Consider the following 19421-nt stretch of genomic DNA (forward strand, 5'->3'; position numbering starts at 1 on the left):
CCAACCATCATCTTATTTCATTCTTTTCTTTTCAGATGCCTGTGGAAACACTTGCTATCCACCTTTTTCTTTCTGGCTAGCTTTCTCTGATATTCAAATTTCTTCCTCCTCCTGAGCATTTCCATTAGATTCTGACTAAAATAACCTTCACCTGACTTGCCACTCATATTTGCACATTTAAAAGCTTTTTCCTGAAGTCTAATGTTTTTCATAACTTCTTTAACATCATGATTGGTGAGTCCCCCCCCCCTTGGATTTTTTTCTTTGTAGCTGGAATATACATTTTCTGAATATTCTGAAATATACCTTCAATGTCAGACACTGCTTTTTTATTTATCAGTCTCCTAGCTGAGTGCCCCAGTTTGCATCAGCTAACTTAGCTTTCATGCCCATTTAGTTGCCTTTATTAAGTTTAGAAAAAAACTAGTCTTAGATCTAACCCATTCCCTTTCAAGCTTCATGTAAAATTCAATCATTTTATCATTTCTACTGTCTAGAGGTTGTAATGTTCTGAGGTCATGAATGAATCCTGTCTCATTATATAATACCAAATCTAATATAACCTGCCATCTGGTTGATTTCAGAATGAGCTGCTGTAAAAAATTACATCAAAACCATTCTTTGAGCTCTACATCCAGGGTACTATGGTCAGTCTGATTTTTCCAGTTCAAAATCTCCCATGATTACTGCTGTCCTTTATCTCAAGCACCCAACATGTCTTCTTGTATACATTGTCATTACTATTAAGGGGCCTGTAGACCACAGCCACCATTTGCTTCTATAACTTACTATTCCTCATCTCTGCCTAAACCAATTCTATATCCTGATTTCTGAAATAAGGTTATCTCTAACTCTTGCACCAATGTCATCTTTGATTAACAGTGCTACCCTTCCACCTTTATCTGCTTTCCCATCCTTCATGACTGTCACATATCCTTCAATATTCAGGACCTAGTCATTAATATCCTGCAGCCATGTCTCTATAATGGCCATCAAATCACATTTATGTATGTCATCAATTTGTATGAGTACACATTGTATTCCAGAGCCTTTGAAGAGTTTAGTCTTCACTGTTGATGTATTCTCAGGTTTGTTGTCTCTTCTCTTTCCTCTGCCCTTCGTTTCTCATAAACTGCCTTGCTGTCTTGCAATCATCTCTACCCCTTGACTTGCTACATCCCTCATCTTGATCCCTCACCACCCCACTTTTTTTTTGGTTTAAATATCTCTCCCTATTATATGGCTTGCTAGGTCACCAGTCGCAGCATGGTTCAGGTGTAGACTATTCCAATTGTACAACCCCCCTTTCGCTAGCGCCTGTACTGGCAGTGGTGTCCCTCGGGATGGAACCCACTTCTTCCACATTGGTTTTTGAGCCACAGATTTATTTTTCTAATTCTGTTTGTCCATAGAAAATTTGTATGCGGCTCAGGTACTAATCCAGCAATGATTACATTTGCGGTTCTGCCTTTAATTTTAGTATCTAGCGTCTCACATGTGCTCTTTCTTAGTTTTACCTGTGTCGTTAGTAGCATGAAGTGAATCTTAACTGCTGGATCCTCCAGCTTTCCCCTGTGAATTCTTCGTCAGCCCAGAGCAGGTATCCCAAACCCTGGCATCTGACAGACAATACTTCTAGACTCAGGCTGGTTACTGCAGACAACAGTGCCTATCCTCTTCACTCTACTCTTCCCTCACTACCACTACTTACCTCCTTCCTCTTGTCCAAAAAAGTCAAAAGCACCTCATGCCTGTTGGACAATTGCAAAGGCTGCTCCTTCCCTCTGAGTCCCTTTATCTGCCTCACTTGCAGCCTCACCCTTTAGCATAGGGTCATCTGATTTGGTCATTAGCCAGGATCAGGATGTCATGATATCCTCCAGGAAAAAGCTGTTCAGGTAAGTTATATGTCAGCCAAGTACAGATTTACTTAGTTCTCAGTCTCTGGTGAGTAAACACTTTCTGAATTGGAATTTGAGATCTTTCTTTCTTCCATCCAAAGAATGCAAATATGCTTGAAGAGCAAAGCTAATATCAGGGGTTTTAACTGGTATTGTGCAATGGAATCTGGCAATTGAAATGGCTGCTCTGGTTGCACATGTTGTTCGAAGATTCAGCACATGATTTCCTGTCTGCAGTCACCCCAGTCCCAGATTAGTTGCCGATTACCGAATAATTTGATCCCCTCCATGTGCAGGCTTGCACTTTCATCACCCTTTGCTCTTTTATATTCTGTCCAATTTTCTGATGTGGCACCTGTATTTGTGTAATTGTGTACTTTTTCTTTAAATTTGATAATGATCTTAACTTTCCCAGATAAACCCTGATGGTGGGTCCTTCACTTGTGATTATTTTGTCGTTTGTTTGAATGTTGTGTACATTCTGGATTATTCCCCAAATCTCTGCAACTCCATCTCTATTCTTCCTAGCCTTTATCCTAGTTTGTCATTAGAAGAGCCTTCACGATGAGATCATTGATCATTCCTATCTTCCTAAGTATTCATCGATGCTTTCTTTTTCTGTCTGGGGAGAGCAAGGGTTCAGAAATCCAAGAATATGCTTCCCACATGGTACTACATAGCTTCGAGCTGACAACAGTTCTGAGGTGAGCACTGCTTCTTGGGTGTTTCCACAGGCTGGCAAGCAGCCTGGCAGCTTGGTAATGAAGCCCAGTAGCTAAAACAGTAATGTTCACCTGAGATCACAGGCAGGTGCTGAACTGATTCCTACAACCTTTCACCAGAAACTCGACAGGAATCATACTTGACTGCAGTATTTCTGTTGCAATTAACTTCTATTTTAAAACAAGAAGAAGGCTTGCTTTTAAATAGGCCATTTCATAACTGCAGATGGCTCAAAGAGATTTACTGCCAAATAAGGACTTCTCAAGTATAGTTCCTGCTGCAATGCAGGAAGCATGGCATTTGCTTAATGCACATTGATCCCCCTGCTCACTGCGTTGTGGTAGTGCCCAGATAATCCTTTTTGTTGTGTGGTGAAATAACTGCACAGAGGCCAGTATCCCATCACCAAGTCACCCTTTGTACACTGGCTGTGGCCTGCCAGCTCGGAGTCAGTTCTAAATTCCTTCTTTATTTAACTTTCTTTAATGGTCCCCACGCTACAGCTATACAGCAGTGGTGCTTAGTTTGCCCCACAGCACCTGTGTTGTGTGTGCATAGGTGTGGGGACTCAGTGAAAACACCATTGTGCAAACACTTTTATTCAATATTTCCACCACCTATGTGGCCAGGGAATGAGTAAAAAGCAAAGCCTGATATGGGCAATGCTTACATAGCCCCAGGTTATTTTTTTTTAACAAATGCACAGAGGCTAATATCCTGTCACCAAGTCACCCTTTATTTCCTTGTGCAAGCCCCTAGTTACATTGGTCAGCCACAGCTTCCTGATTGGCCCAGGTTAACAACCCCAATCAAGGGTCTCATAGTAAATGAGGTCCACTTGGTTCTAATCAGTACATGTGCAATGTTGGTTGGGCTGGAATATTGACTAGGACACCAGCGAGTGGCAAATATTTCATTGTCTCTGCCTGCTCCTGCCCCACTGAACTCGTCTCCTCTTATCTCAACTTCACCCACACATTGCACCCAGACTCCAATTCACCTGTTCCATCTCCAACACCTCCCTCCCCTTCCTGGGGCTCTCTGTTTCCATCTTTGGCAACCGACTCCACATTGACATCTATCACAAACCCATTGATTCACACAGCTACCTTGACTACACCTCCTCCCACCGAACCTGAAACCCCATGAAAATGTGATCCTGAACTTCAATTCCTTCCCCTCTACCATATTTGCACCCAGGCTGAATGATTCCGCTCTGGGACCATAAGACATAGGAGCAGAAATTAGGGCATTCAGCCCATCGACTCTGCTCTGCCATTCAATCATGGCTGACACATTTCTCAACCTCATCCCCCCTGTAACCCTTCATCCCCTTTACATTAAGGAACCCATCTATCTCCATCTTAAATATGCTCAATGACTTGGACCCCACATCCTTCTGTGACAGTGAACATTCCAGATGTCCTCCTATTTCAAGGACATTTCCCCTCCCTCATGGTCAATGAAACCCCTCAACCGCAGCTCCCATATTTCCTATATCTCACCTTCCCCATCCCCACCCCAACCACATCAAGAACAGGGTCCCCGGTCCTCACATTCCACTCTACCAATCTCCAAATCCAACATCATTAATGCCACTTACAGTCTGACACCACCACCGAAAAGATATCTCCTATCCACTCTCTGCAGGGACCATTCCCTCCACGACTCCCACGTTACATCCACAATCCCCACCAACTTCTCTTCCACACCTGGCACCTTACCCTGTGGCAACAGGAGGTGCAACACCTACTGCCACACCTTTCCCCTCACCTCCATCCAAGTCCCCAAAAAATTCATTCCAAGTCCGACAGAGATTCATCTGCATTTCCCCTGACCTCATTTACTGCGTCCTTTGCTCTCCATGTGGTCTCTTCTACATCGAAGAGACCAAGTGCAATCGCAGGGACCGGTTCAGGGAATGTCTATCGTCTGTATTCTCCAAGTTACCCCCTCCCCCTTCCAGTTGCCAGCTAGTTCAACTCCCTCTCCCACTCCCCCAATGACATGACCATCCCAGGTCTCCCCCATCATCAAAATAAAGCCACACACAAACTGAAGGAAGAACACTAAATATTCTGCTTCAGGAGATTACAAACATATGGCCTTAACATAGAATTCACCAGCTTCCAAATCTCTCCCCACACAACCTCATCCCAGGTCCAGCCCTCCCTCTCTGCCCCATCCCTTTAACCTGACCCTACCTGTCCATCTTCCTTCCCACCTATCCCCTCCATCCTTCCCACTGACTAATCCAACTCACCTCCTACCTGCATCCACCTATCGCCATCCCACCTACCTTCTGTCCCACCCCCGATTTACTCCTCAGTCCTGATGAACGGTCCTGACCGAAACATCAACTCTCTTGTTCCTCAGATGCTATCTGACCCACTGTGCTTTATCCAGCGCCACACATTATCACTTCTTAGTCACTGCTAAGAAAACAACATCTGTATCAGATAAGCTTGGTAAAACAAGCTCACTGGAAATGGAGATTCAACAGATGTTGGAAAATGACCTGACTGAACCTAGCCAAAGTAATTGGGGTTCACTGGTGGGTATTAGTTCCCAAAATGAGTGCCTCAATTAGATACTGTATAGATTACAGAAAAATAAATGTGGCAATGAAAACCGATCCATACACAAATCCATGGTTAGAACATTGGATTGATTAGGCTGGCAGTTCTTCATTCCTTTCTCAGGAGTGGGCTCAAGGGCTTAATTTAAATAGATGACTATTGGTTCAGAAATTGCGTCAATATACTCAAACTGCTTTATTTTGTAGAAAGTAACGCAACAGGAGCATGTCTTTGTTATAGCTGGGTAATGAAATGAAAATAGCAACAAGTTATCTTTAAAAAAGGCATTTCTCCTGTATTCTGACTAAACCAAACACTTTATGGTTCTTGATTATGTTTGCTGACAGTGCAAGTTGATTTCTCCTGATTCAATTATTTGTTAATCCTTTTATTTCTTCTCGAAGCGGTTTCTGAAAAACAAAAACCTGTGCTTGGAAAATTGCAATTTTATCCTTAATTTACTGTGCCTTCCCACAAACCTGTGACCGTATCTCTGCTGTAAGCGGCTTTGTGTGCTGTCTGTGGCAGCCATTAAACACAGGTCATTTGGAACCTGATATTAGAATGGAGCAGCGAGCATGTACGAATTTTCAGAGCTGAAAGAGAACCAACTCCTGAAAAACCACAGTTTGCAACTTGGAATCACCAAATAAGTTAAAATGTCTGCAATTTCCACTCCCTGCTGCTGTTGAAATGAGAGAAGACGTGAGACAGAATTGGATTTCTTTTTGTGTTATCGGTGTAATAGCAACATAATAATTCAGAAAATCTGAGTGTAAGAGGTTTGGAACCCTGCTATCATTGCTGAGGAAAGAGTGTTCCATGTTGTATTGAAACCCTAGGTCTCACTGAGGAGCAGAAAAGCCAGACTGCAAAGATTTTGAAAGCTTTGACAATGCACATCTTATAGGCCATATCAATGGTGTGTTTGTTGATATATTCAGCATCAGACCTCATGGAGACAGGGAGATTATTATTCAGTATATGACCACACTGATGTATCATAGAACATAGAACACAACACCACAGTACAAGGTAAATCCTCTGAGTAAGAAAAGCTGAAAGTTGATCTCATCATAAATAGGATGGTTTTAAGCTTAAGAGATCCTGCCATGAGAGTGTATTTGCTGAGAAAGGATCAAAAGCTGCCAACGTGTACAGAAACTCTGAGGTTGTCATCATCAACTAGGGAGTATTAATGGGAGAACGCATGAGGCATTGTGTTCTGCTAAGAGACATTCCAGGCTGAGAATAAGAAAAACAGACTGGGGAAAAGAAATAAATATTTGCAGAAAAATTAAGACGAGCGGACATGATGTCAAAGAGAGGGAAGCACCATCCAAAAGTGGGAAAACCAGAGCTATAACGCCAAGAAACTGGACCAGTTTGCAGCTCAGAACATAACTGGGAAAGAGCAAGGTGAGCCAGTAACATGTTGCTGAAGAGATATCAGGTAATAATTCCAGCAAATCAGTTTATAGTATTGCAGACCTAAAGGTGATAATTAGTTTGTGACTATTAGAGTGATGACTACACTACCTATTTGGGAGAGACAAAGTGACAGTGGAACCTGATCACAAGTCATTTCAAATTAGCTTCCTTAAGCTACTTCCGTACATTCCACAGCATCTGCAAAGGTTGTTCCTTCAGTTGCAGAGTATCATCTGGCTGTGGCAAGCAAGCAAGGGAAACAGATATACTTTCCTGACATGCTGTTGAAAGCAGCACTCCTAAAAAGAAAATTGCAAATGTTAAAGTAGTGTGAGCAAGAAGAGGCAGTTACCTGGAAGTTATCAAACCCAGCAAAGACATTAAATTAAAATGTTCTAAAACGTCATCATGGCAACAGCATTTGATATTGCTCAGACCAATAAAGGATGCAACAAGATGGAACTCTGCAAATGCTGCAAGGCATAGTGATGAAAGGGTGGTGTGAAAGGACGAAGGACACATCTGTTGCCTTCAGAGTATTCAACATGAAGTGATAGCTGAAGATGGTGTTTAGTATAAAGGACATAGAATCATTGTACCTCAGCACTTTTGCCAGCTATCAAGGAATTGAGTCTAGTCTGAGGAAGGCAAGAGAAGTGCTCTGCTGACTAAAGGAGATAAAGGACCACATTGGTCAATGCTGTGTTTGACAAGTCCTGACCTAAGCAAACTAAAGACACACTTTTGAATTGAATTTAATGTCACGTGTGCCGAGGCACAGTGAAAAGCTTTGTCTTGCAGGAAATACAGGCAGATCACATAGGTAAATAGCATAGATAAGTAAATAGTAGGTAAACAGTGGCAAAAACAAAACAAAACTCATAAACCAAATGGATGAATGAAAAGTTCATTCACTTCATAAAGGATTGGGAAATCCAACCTTACATCATGTGCACACAATCTCTGGTCAAATCAAAAGGCAGTTAAATCACCAAAGACATTGTAAAGTAATAAACAGAAATCGACAAGATTTGAACAAGGCAATGTTTGAGTGGAGAAGCACACCTTGAGAAGGAATGGAAAGTAATCCAATCCAAAGACCAATGTCATGCCCCATCCAAACAACTCCTTTAATAACGAGAAAACTACCGAAACAGACACGAGTGAGAAAAACAACACAAAATGACAACCAGATTTCACTTTGATAAAACCATCAAGTCATTGCCAGAGCTGAGCATTGGTCAGCCAATCAAAGTGCAAATGCTTGACGCTCTCAACAAATGTCTGCCCACATGGCAAATTGGGACAAATGTTGAGCAGTTGTCACCTCAATTCTTTGTAATGACCATGAATGACCAGATATTTCATTGCAAATGTATATAATGTATCCAGTTGCAACTAAAGGAGCTGTATCTGCACTTCAAATGGCTAGAGGATATGATTTCAGCATCAGCACACAGAACAGCCTGTCATCAGTCCCAGAGGTCCACCATTCTCCAGCAACAGATATGGGTTAACAACAAGTTACCATGGCAACACCACTTCGCTAAGGTACGACACTCCCTGAAGAAGAAACATCTGGAAACGAGCAGATACCAAACAGCCAATAGGAATGCATGCATGTATAATAGGAGATATGCATGATTTAAAGACTATGCATTCATTGCATGTACAGAGACTAATGACCATGGAACTGACTAGAGTTAATACACTATTCTGATCATGAACGAAAGTTTTCTTTGTGATTGTGTATTGGGTAACTTGTTACAGTGAATGATGGTGCATGCCTTTTGTTTTATAAAATGGTAATGTTGGGAGAAATGTAAATGTAACTTTAATGTATTGGCAACCTTGCTGTGGTCATGTGACCACCTCCACTACTTTATCTTTGTGTACAGGTTGTAGCAGTGATTAAGCGTGGAGCACAGAATTTCAAACAAAACAAACTCAGTTCAAAATTATGCCTCTGCATTTTGATTGTGCTGGGAAGAACTTGTTTAAAGTATTTAAATATGAATGTAGTTTTGAGTCTGAGGAAAGTTAGTTGCAGAGGGTAAATGCTATAAATTGTACTCAATGGTCCACCTTTCTTCATTCAGTTACACTAAATATATAATATATGTATATATCCCAAAGAAATGCTCTCGGTTAAATAACTTCAGGGCAGCCATTTTGCTGCGCCTTTTCTGCTCTGTAAGGCTATTGCAGAAAAGCTATTTGAATTGGACACTGCCTGAGGTCTTGGACAATCATTGAGAAATCTCTTGGCTGGTGGGGATGAAATCTACTACTGGCTACTATTTTTCATAAAGTAGATTGATAATTCTAACCTGAAATTCAATTTTAGAATCATATTATAGATTTGCTTCATTAACAACTATGCTGCAAGAAAACAGTAATATTGCACAGATTTGTTTTAAAAACATATTTTTTAAAGATGCAGATGAAATAGATTGCTAACTTTCAGGACAGTAACAACCTGAGTTATTAATGCACAATTATTTACAATTAACTCACTATGTACCTGAGTCTCTGCAATGCATATGAACGACATTAGCGTTTAAAGGCAGGATTGCTCTTGCAGACTTCCACATTACAAAAACACTATCCTGTACCAGAGATACATTTAACAACAGACCTCAGAGCCCTTAACTTGTTTTCAGGAGTTATCATTCATGGTAAAACTCGGCCTTGGTGTCAGAGCCTAGGGGAAGAAAGATTCCATTGGTTGTCTTGTTGTGGATCCATTCAATGGGCCTGAGGTGTGCTGCACCTATCGACGGTTCTGTGGATCCATGCAGAATAATCTGCCCCAAACTCTGTCAAGATTCATCCTTTGCCAAATTCTCTTATAATAGTAGAAGTTCTTGAACAATAACCACAGTTCCACAGATTCCAACTCTGGAGAAGATCACCATGTCCTGGATAGGTGACAGTTATCCAAACATCTATAGTAGATGTTGAAGTATTCCACACTGAATATCTCCCATGTGTTTTTATGTGCAGTTGAATAATGAAGAGGTTTTAGATGTGAAATGATAGGAAAAAGGAAACGTAAAGTTGTAGTGCTGGACAAGGTCATTAACAACTATGCTGCAAGAAAACAGTAATATTGCACAGATTTGTTTTAAAAACATATTTTTTAAAGATGCAGATGAAATAGATTGCTAACTTTCAGGACAGTAACAACCTGAGTTATTAATGCACAATTATTTACAATTAACTCACTATGTACCTGAGTCTCTGCAATGCATATGAACGACATTAGCGTTTAAAGGCAGGATTGCTCTTGCAGACTTCCACATTACAAAAACACTATCCTGTACCAGAGATACAGGACAAGTGGGCGGCACGGTGGCACAGTGGTTAGCACTGCTGCCTCACAGCGCCAGAGACCCGGGTTCAATTCCCGACTCAGGCGACTGACTGTGTGGAGTTTGCACATTCTCCCCGTGTCTGCGTGGGTTTCCTCCGGGTGCTCCAGTTTCCTCCCACAGTCCAAAGATGTGCAGGTCAGGTGAATTGGACATGCTAAATTGCCCATAGTGTTAGGTAAGGGGTAGATGTAGATGTAGGGTTATGGGTGGGTTACGCTTCGGCGGGGCGGTGTGGACTTGTTGGGCCGAAGGGCCTGTTTCCACACTGTAAGTAATCTAATCTAATCTCTGTATACTCACTCTCACACACGAAGGAAAGTTTAGCAACTCTTGGTCTCATATGACAAATTTGTTCAGTTAGAATATTGTTATTATCTCGTTGGCAAACTTAATTTTTAGTAAATAAAATATACATACAATATAGTACTTTTGATATCCAGAAAGAAAGCACTGTCAGCTTACTATTTGCAAGATTGTGGCTTTGAGTCCTGCTGCATAGCACTGATAGTAACATTAAATTTAGTGGTTTCTTCATTTTGTTTACATTCCTTTCCTCACCCTGTTCACTTAGAAAGTTCTTTTCACAGTTCACCATCTCCTGGGTCATTGCCAATATTACACTTTACTGTGTTCCGCAGTGCCAAGTGTTTGGCCCTCTTTCTTGGCATGGAGTGTTTTCCCACTGCTTCTGAGCTACATGAGGGATTGTTACTAAATTATGAGCAATTATGAATTATACATTCCCATCATATCTCATGTGTAATACCACACATCAAAGATCAATATCAAATCAATATTTGGTGATACCAAAAGAGAAAGTGCTGGAAAGTCTCAGCAGGTCTGGCAGCATCTGTAAGGAGAGAAGAGAGCTGACATTTCGAGTCTAACTGACCCTTTTGTCAAAGGTTTCAGATTCCAGCATCCGCAGTAATTTGCTTTTATCCAGTATTTGGTGATATTTATTGCTGTAAATGCACTAGTGATTAATATATGTTATTATAATCCCAGACCAGACCACCAAATTTATTGTTATGATTCAACGCAAGATCACCTAATTGTGTTTTTGTTTGGTTAGGGTACAATAACTTTAACTTTTAAAGTCAGCAAAAAGTGAGATCCAGAGGCTTTACCAAGAAATAAAGTCTTAAGATTCTTCTATTTTAAACAAACAGCAATAAACTTTATCGCATAGTGATAAAACAGTAAAACAATTGACAGGAGGTGGATAATTTATTTCTAATATTCAGGATTAACATGTGGTCAATATGGATGTACTGTGTTTGAACACTGCAGATCACAAATCAAAAAAGCAAATGTGTTAAAGACAGATCCCATGGATTTATCACAAACTCTCCCTTGACGTTAATAACATAGTGGTTCATCAAATCCCATTAAACTCTACGTGGGAATCACAATTTTTCACTTTTGCTGACCTGGCCTTAAAACTTACACTCAAAGAGGCATCTGTCATATACATAACTCAATGATGGCTCCTGTTCTGGTCAGTCACTCTCCTTTCCTGGTTCTGTGTCCCCTCAGCTCCAAAAGCTACCATCCAGTACTTATTCAATGATGCCATTCCCGATTTTCACCAATGCCTATTTAACCGGATTCCTGCATTGAATCTGTACTTCAGTTGCCACTTCAGCAATACTGCTCAACTACGTATTTTTGCAGGAAGTTTTCCTGAGCACCAGCTACGCAGGGCTCATCAACTGCTCTTGACATCTCACTGGGAGCCCAACTACACAAACTGCGGAGTTTGGTTGCTTTCCCTGCAATATAGCTGAAAATAATCCCTTCTAACATGGAGGGTGTATTTCTCTCTGTGTCACAATTCGCTGACTTCAGTCCTTGTATGTAATGTTTTTCTTTGACCTGTGAATTGTCCTGAGTGAACTGATTAAAAATCTTGCAGGGCATCATTGAATGTTGCCATCTAGCAACTCTGGAAGTGTGCTCTGAACGCTGAATTTCACTCAGAATTCTTAATCAGTCCAAGAAAATGGAATAACTGGGGGATTTAATCAAAATGTTGCTCATCTTGATTGATTGAAAAAGAGTAGAAGTGGTTTGAATTCTCCAAACCAGAGATGACTCATTTCAATCTTTATGTTGTTATTAACATGGCTTTGGGATTAGGTGGCACAGTATAGTTAGTGTAGAGCTTTAAGCTTACAGGAGCTCAAGTTCAAATTCAGTCCCAAGTCAAATCATAAAAATCCTTTTTCTATCAGCTCCATTTATCATATGTGTAATGAGATTTGGCACTCTCAACTTATTCTCCATCCTAATAGACATGGGTCATTGCACAGAAATTGTTCCATATTGAATGTACAATTGGAAAGCTCACTCAAAGACCCTGTAGGGGTGGTTGTTATGAAAAATGGGAAAGATTGATACTCAAATATGGGTCATGTGGTGGAAATGATATTGCTATTTCATAAAATTGTCAATTCCTCAAGGCTTGGGAAAATCAACTTCTTTCCTTATAGTGTTAATTGACTTGAAAAAAATTGATAGTTCCTATCCCTGATAAGGATTTCTGATCAAATTCACTATAAAAGTTCAATATGGTAAAAACATTTTGATGGTCTTTTGATAGCTGGATGGAGGTTCTGTGCCAATTATTAAATCTGCCCCTATTAAGTCAGCTATTGTAAAAGAGATCACATCATCAATATATATGTTGTATGGTCTACCTCAAGTAATTTTCTTTAACTAATCACCTGAGTGACTGAGTTACTGAGGAAATAAAAAAAGTGAAAGTCATTGTCTTCCATTAGCTTATAATTAAACAAAACTATTTGAGACTGTGCTATATTCTGACTACTCCCAGATAATTGTTTCAGCACACAATCATTTTTCCATGCCTCTGTTCTTGCTCAAACCGTTGGCACCTATAATATTTTTCAATTCTGGTGAAAGCCTTTTCCACTTAAAGCATTAACTATTTTCTTCCTCTATCTGCAGAGAATTTGTAGCATTAGCTGTTTTGGGGTAGCATGGTGGCTCAGTGGTTAGCACTGTTACATCACAGTGCCAGAGATCCTGGTTCGATTCCAGCCTTGGGCGACTGTGTGGAGTTTGCATATTCTCCTCGTGTCTGCATGAATTTCCTTCCATAGTCCAAAGATGTGCTGGTTAGGTAAATTTGTCATGCTAAATTGTCCATAGTTCTCAGGGATGTGTAGGTTAGGTGCATTAGTCAGGGGTAAATGTAGAATAATAAGTTCAGGGAATGGGTCTGGGTGGGTTACTCTTCAGAGGGTCAGTGTGCACTTGGGCTGAAGGGCCTGCTTCCATACGGTGATGATTCATCAGATTGCCAGCACTCCAAGTATTTCAGACCTTTGTCACTCTCACTTCAATTGAAGCAATTTTTATATAATTAAAACAGTTTGCATTTGGAAGAAGGAAGAAAGATCTTGGATTATGTATTGAAACCAGAGATCTTTGAGTTAGAGAGAGGAGGAGGAAAGTTAGTGTGGTAGAGGATGGGCTTGTTGAAACCAATATCTTCTCAAATTGACTTGTTAGATCAACTCATGAATAGCGATAATTGCAAGATGGTACATCGTTTATTGCTCCATACTGATATAGTTTTGTAAAATTGATATTATGTCCTAATTTAGATTAATATTTGAATCAGATGTTAGTGGCACCTGGTCATACTATGTCATAGTTATCATTTCTGTGATGATAAAAAAGCAGTTCCACATGTTTTTATGTTTTTATAATAAAGTAATTGTCTTTTATGATTGGACATCAGTTATGTATTGCTTTCAAATACACAGGATGTTCCAAAGTTCTTTACAGCCAATTGAATGCATTCATTTGTTGGATTGTAAACATGATTTTCATATTTGTACAGAGTAGCTCAGCTTGCCTGGAAGAGCCATTGCTTCAAGGCTCACTTATTGTCAGTAGGGATGAACTTCATGAGAAGCAAACCTGTTAAACAATGCCTTTCAGAGCAGTGATCATGCAGGTGGTCGACATTGGTCAATTAGGCCACCTTATTCATTTCTATTCCCACTGTTTTTTAAAAATTTATTCATGGGATGGCTAGGCCAGGACTGATTGCCCATCCCTAATTGCTCTCAAGGAGGTGTAATTGAGCTACCTCTTGAATGACAGATCGATGTGGTGTAGGAAGACCCACAGTACTGTTAGGAAGGGAGTTCCAAGCTTTTGACCCAGCAACAGTGAAGGAATAGCCAAGAAAGTAGTCTGACATTGTGGTTTCACCAGTTTGACACCTCATTTGTAGATGCGGGGTGCTGCTCTGGCTTACCCTTCTGCACTGTTCAGTGAACCAGGAATGATCCCCTGGCTTAATGGTCATGGTAGAGTGGTGGAGGGTGCCGGGGTGGGTTGGGGTATGGGAGATGCCAGGCCACAAGTTTAAAGACTGTGATTAAATCTTTAAATTCTGCTTCTGATGGCCCAAAGCATCTTATGAATGCTCAGTTTCGAGCTGCTAGATCTGTTTGAAATGTCCCAAAACTGCCATACACAAATGTACCTGCGAGAGATAAGTTGGTGAGGATGAGGTCATGTAGACTTTTCCTTCTCGTTGGTTCCTTCACTACCTACCTCCGACTCAATCTCAAGCTGTGTTCTGTGACCAGCTTGACTGCAGTGGTGCTACTGAGCCACTGTTTGTGATGGTCATTGAAATCCTCCATCCAGTGTACATGCAGTACCTTTGCCCCTCTCAGTGCTTCTTCCAGGATGGTGTTCAACAATAAGGAGTACTAATTGATCAGCCAAGGGATGTAGGGGAATGGGTGGAAGTAAGTTCTCCTCAGTTCAACATTACTCATAGGGTCTGGAATCAAAGTTGAGGACTCCCAGGGAAACTCAGTCCTAGCCGTAAACCACAATGTTGCTCTTCTGGTGTGTCTGTCCTTCAAGTGGGAGAGGGCATTATCCAGGAATGGTGGTATCCGAGACCTTGCCTCTAAGTTAAGATTCAGTAAAGCATGACTATGTTTCATTCCTAATCTATTAAGACATGTCTCCCAATTGTGGCACAAGTCTCAAAAGCCAGAAAAGAACATTTTATCAGTAGGTCTCATTTTGCCGTTCTTGTTTCCAGTGCCTAGGTTGGTAGCAGGTGGTCTGTTCATTAGTTGCATTAAGTGTAGTTTGCCGAGTCTTATCAGAGGACAGTCCAGAGTCAACCACAATGCTGTGGTCTTGGAGTTGCCTGTTAACCAGATCAAGTAAAGAAGGCAGATTTCCTTCCCGAAAGGTCAACACTATTGTGACCATCATTACTAGATTTTTTTTAAATTCCAGATTTATTACTTGAATTTACATTCAGAGTTGTTACGATGGAATTTGAACCCACGTGCTCAGGGTATTAACCTGAGTCTTTGGATTATTAGTCCAGAGGCATTACCACTACACAAGCACTGCTCACAACACTTTGCCTTCTCACATCAGAAAAGTTATTATGATGAGTACTCATCCTTGGTCGTCTTATGACATGCCTACATATATTATTGACAGTTGACTGTCTCTTCAGTCTATTAACTGGTTATAAGAAGATGCCCATGGTGTATCAGAGTTTGCTGTGTTTCTGGCTGCAGAAATGTACTTCAGATATCAGAGACAAATCTCGTAAGTTAGGAGCACTATACAGATTCTGCCTTTCATTGTTCAGTGCTTACAGGCTTACAGAAAGTGACATCCTGACTAGAACTTAATTGATAGGAATCACTTCTCTTCTGAATTTCACCCAGTTTAGTTTTGTACCTACTAACAGGAAATGGTTGACAATTAATGTGTCATATCAAGTGCAGAGTGAGATGATGATTAGCCCTTGTTAACATATTAGGAAAGAGCTGGACAACATCTGAAACCAGAGACCTTTGAGTTAGAGAGAGGAGGAGGAAAGTTAGTGTGGTAGAGGATGGGCTTGTCGAAACCAACATCTCCTCAAATTGACTTGTTAGATCAACTCATGAATAGCGATAATTGCAAGATGGTACATCGTTTATTGCTCCATACTGATATAGTTTTGTAAAATTGATATTATGTCCTAATTTAGATTAATGTTTGAATCAGATGTTAGTGGCACCTGGTCATACTATGTCATAGTTATCATTTCCGTGATGATAAAAAAGCAGTTCCACATGTTTTTATGTTTTTATAATAAAGTAATTGTCTTTTATGATTTAACATCAGTTAATATTAAATTCTGTTGAAATCAGAAATGTGATCTTACCTGCTTACCATGCTTTTATGTCTTTATTTTCCGAAGCCAATTATCCCAAAAAGTCCAACTGGTAGTGTTGCCACGCCAACTGGTACTCTCTGTACACCTACAAAACGAGATAGTTCTGCACTTCAGGATCTTTTCATCCCCCCTCCTCCATCAGAGCCATACACTCCCAGGTAATCATTTGTTCTGATTGAAGTGTTTCATTTTACAAATAGACGTAACTGTTGTAATAGATGTTCCTGTGTATAACATTTGATGAAATGCCTGATAGAGTATGATGCATCAATGATTCATCTGATGCACTTCAATTTTATTCATAGCTAATACCTTGACACAGTGTACTCCTGTTAAATCTAGAACTGATTGTCTATAAATTTTCTTTGCATCTACGAAATCGCAGTGTTGCACAATATGCTGCAATACAAAGCCACTTATTGAACAGATGTGTATTTCAAGTATATGAGTCTTGAGGAAACTTCAATGGTGTGGAATGTTACTTGCTGGTTAAAGTGTACGCAGAACAATGGATTTTGGTATTTGTAAGGATTGGCATGTAAAGTTTCCCTTATGGTACACCAAAACTAAGCTCAGTCTGATGGAAATCTTTGTAAATTCAGACAATTTATGACTTTTGATTAAAATTTATTCACTTTAATGTGATCAATATTATGTTGTTCCTATTTCATCTATAGTCAATACTGTAAAGATCAGAAATTCAAATCAGGACACTATGAGCAGAGAATGTTCTGACATAGGCTTTCAGTCAGCTGAACTCGCAAATAAATCCAGTGATGAAACTGAAAACTTGTCTCCAGCAAACTCATCTTGATAACATTTGGTGCCAATTGAATCCTGTATAAATGAAGGAGATTGAAATCATTTAGAAATTTTGCAAAACATAAGGACATTTAACAGGAGTTCACAGCTAAGTGTTGGGAATTAACTGTAGTAATTATGATGGAAATCATGCATGGCTTTACAAAAGTATTAGGTCTTTAATATACAGTGGTACCAGAAAAAAAAACAGTTGATAATTTTCATTGAAGTGATATATTACTAAAAATAAAAGAATTACAACAATTAAAAAAAGTCTTTAACTAGGATTATAGTTAGAAACACGTTTACTTAAAAGAAACCCATACTGCTATAATTTTGGGCAGATACTTACTTTAAAATCAATATTTGGTGGTGTAACATTTGTTTTAAGGAGCTTCCTACAGCCATTTCATCATTGAACTCTTTAGTTCTATTATGTAAAATGAGTGTCAGTGTTCCTTTTATATTCTGTTGTATTTCATTTTTGAAAATATTAGTATTAATTTACAGACGAGATTAACTATTTTCACGTATATTTACCATACATCCTTCACAGTCCAATTCTTAAAAGATATGTTGTTTTGGATGCATGTCTTGTTGCAGAAGTATTGACTAAGATACAAGTATTTGAATTTTGCTGATGAAGGAAACACTTCATCAAAGGAAACACTTTTCCATTAGCAGGACAGATGCAAGAATCCCAAATTTCAAAGGGGTCATGTACCATGACAAAAAGAGTGCTGATTCATTGAGAAATTCACACTGATTAGTCAACATGTTGCCATGGAGAACATACCTGGGAACCATTGTCATGTCAGCTTTTGTTTCATTCAAAAGAAAAGGTGTAATTGCTAGACATGCAGAGCACAGGACCCTACATAGGAATATATGTGCCTGTGAGTAATTGAGCCACACTACAAGATTGACTGATAATCTTCAATCCTAACATCTCAGGATTGTTCAGCATATGCTGATGACTTGTGGAATCATGTCAAACTTTTGACATTTTCTTCTGTAGGGTGCTCGCTGAGCTGTGGGTTTGATACCCAGACGTTTCATTACCTGGCTAGGTAACATCATCAGTGGTGACCTCCAAGTGAAGCGAAGCTGCTGTTTCCTGCTTTCTATTTATATGTTTAACATGTCTTAACCAATTAGTATTGGCTTGCAAAGCAATCAGCACCCTTTATTCATGCAATATAATTTGTTGCTCCCTTTGAAAGTTGGCATTCTTATGTCTGTCCTGGTGAGTACAGAGGGAAAAGCTTCAACAGCATTTTTTTTTCAGTAGTACTCAAATTCTTTGCTAGCAACTATATTTTAATGCTCTGAGTGTATTTCTGAATAATGCTGCCAAACTTTGGAGCTTTGTTCACTATGTTTCAAAGAAGACATCCAGCTGTGATTCTGCCAAGCTGTTATTTCTTTAGTCTGTCTGCAAAATTTGTAACAAATAAATTTGTGCTTCCCTGTGTAATTTGAAAAATGCTGACTTCATTTCAGTATTACTTTCCCTCAGTGTTGACCTGTGCCCAGCTACCATGCTGTTCTACTCTAAAAACCTTGTTTAAAACTGTTTGTGAACATTGTTTAGGTGAACTCTTGGAGTTGTGGTTGTTTTATTGTTTTGTTCAGGGACTTTACTCGGTTGTTTTCAGTTTTTCTCCCTGTTTGAGAAGAAGGGTATGATGAAATTTCATTCATTGGGTAATACCTAGTTTAAGGTGGAAGTGGGCAAGAGCATAGGTTTCCAAGCTGAATTTGAATGTGACAGCTAATGAAAATTATGCCATTGAGCATTCAAAGTGACTTAAAGTCCTGACTCATTAAATAAATCCTGATGCCCTTGCTTCTAAAACAAATTTCAGTTATTTATTAATAGCAGTAACTTCACAAAAATAATTCCCAAAGTGTGGGTAGTTTCTTTTAAATGTTCCAGATGTTACGTAAGTTAATTTGTGGGTGCTTTATATGTATGACTTTTTTTACAGAAGGCTGGGAGGTTCCAGTATCTCTAGAATTAACAGGTAAGTCCTTGTGAGCTGTGTCTGTTCAATAGCTGTGATCCAGTGATTGATTTGATTGGATTTTAGAACAGAAAGGTAGAATATTTGCAAGTAATCTTGCTTAAGTATAAATTCACAGAATGAAGCAACTCTTTAATTTTGTGTTTCATTGTAGTGCATTGGAAGAGTGCGTGTATGGACATTGTGTAAGTGGTGATTAGGATGTGTTCCTGCATGGAGATTATCTGGATTTTGAGGTTACTATAGGAATAAAATCCACAGGTTAAGATGAGTTCTAAAGGAAGAGATGTCACCTTTGCTGTCTTGCAATTGGAGGCACTGAGTTTTTCAGA

At 39.6% G+C, this 19421-nt stretch overlaps 1 protein-coding gene across 6 annotated transcripts in view; it reads left to right on the forward strand.

The window, feature by feature from the left end:
* The window catches only part of cnksr2a (connector enhancer of kinase suppressor of Ras 2a), a 496755-nt gene that overhangs the window by 281365 nt on the left and 195969 nt on the right, over positions 1–19421 (forward strand). For 4 of the 6 annotated variants that reach the window (XM_072584887.1, XM_072584893.1, XM_072584891.1 and 1 more), the window contains 2 exons: positions 16286–16419; positions 19054–19089. In XM_072584887.1, coding sequence (XP_072440988.1) covers positions 16286–16419; positions 19054–19089 — 170 coding nt within the window. The remainder of the gene's footprint in view (positions 1–16285; positions 16420–19053; positions 19090–19421) is intronic. The other 2 variants (XM_072584888.1, XM_072584892.1) reach the window with 1 other exon arrangement.

Source organism: Chiloscyllium punctatum, chromosome 15, assembly GCF_047496795.1.
Source record: "Chiloscyllium punctatum isolate Juve2018m chromosome 15, sChiPun1.3, whole genome shotgun sequence".
Taxonomy (NCBI): Eukaryota; Metazoa; Chordata; class Chondrichthyes; order Orectolobiformes; family Hemiscylliidae; genus Chiloscyllium; species Chiloscyllium punctatum.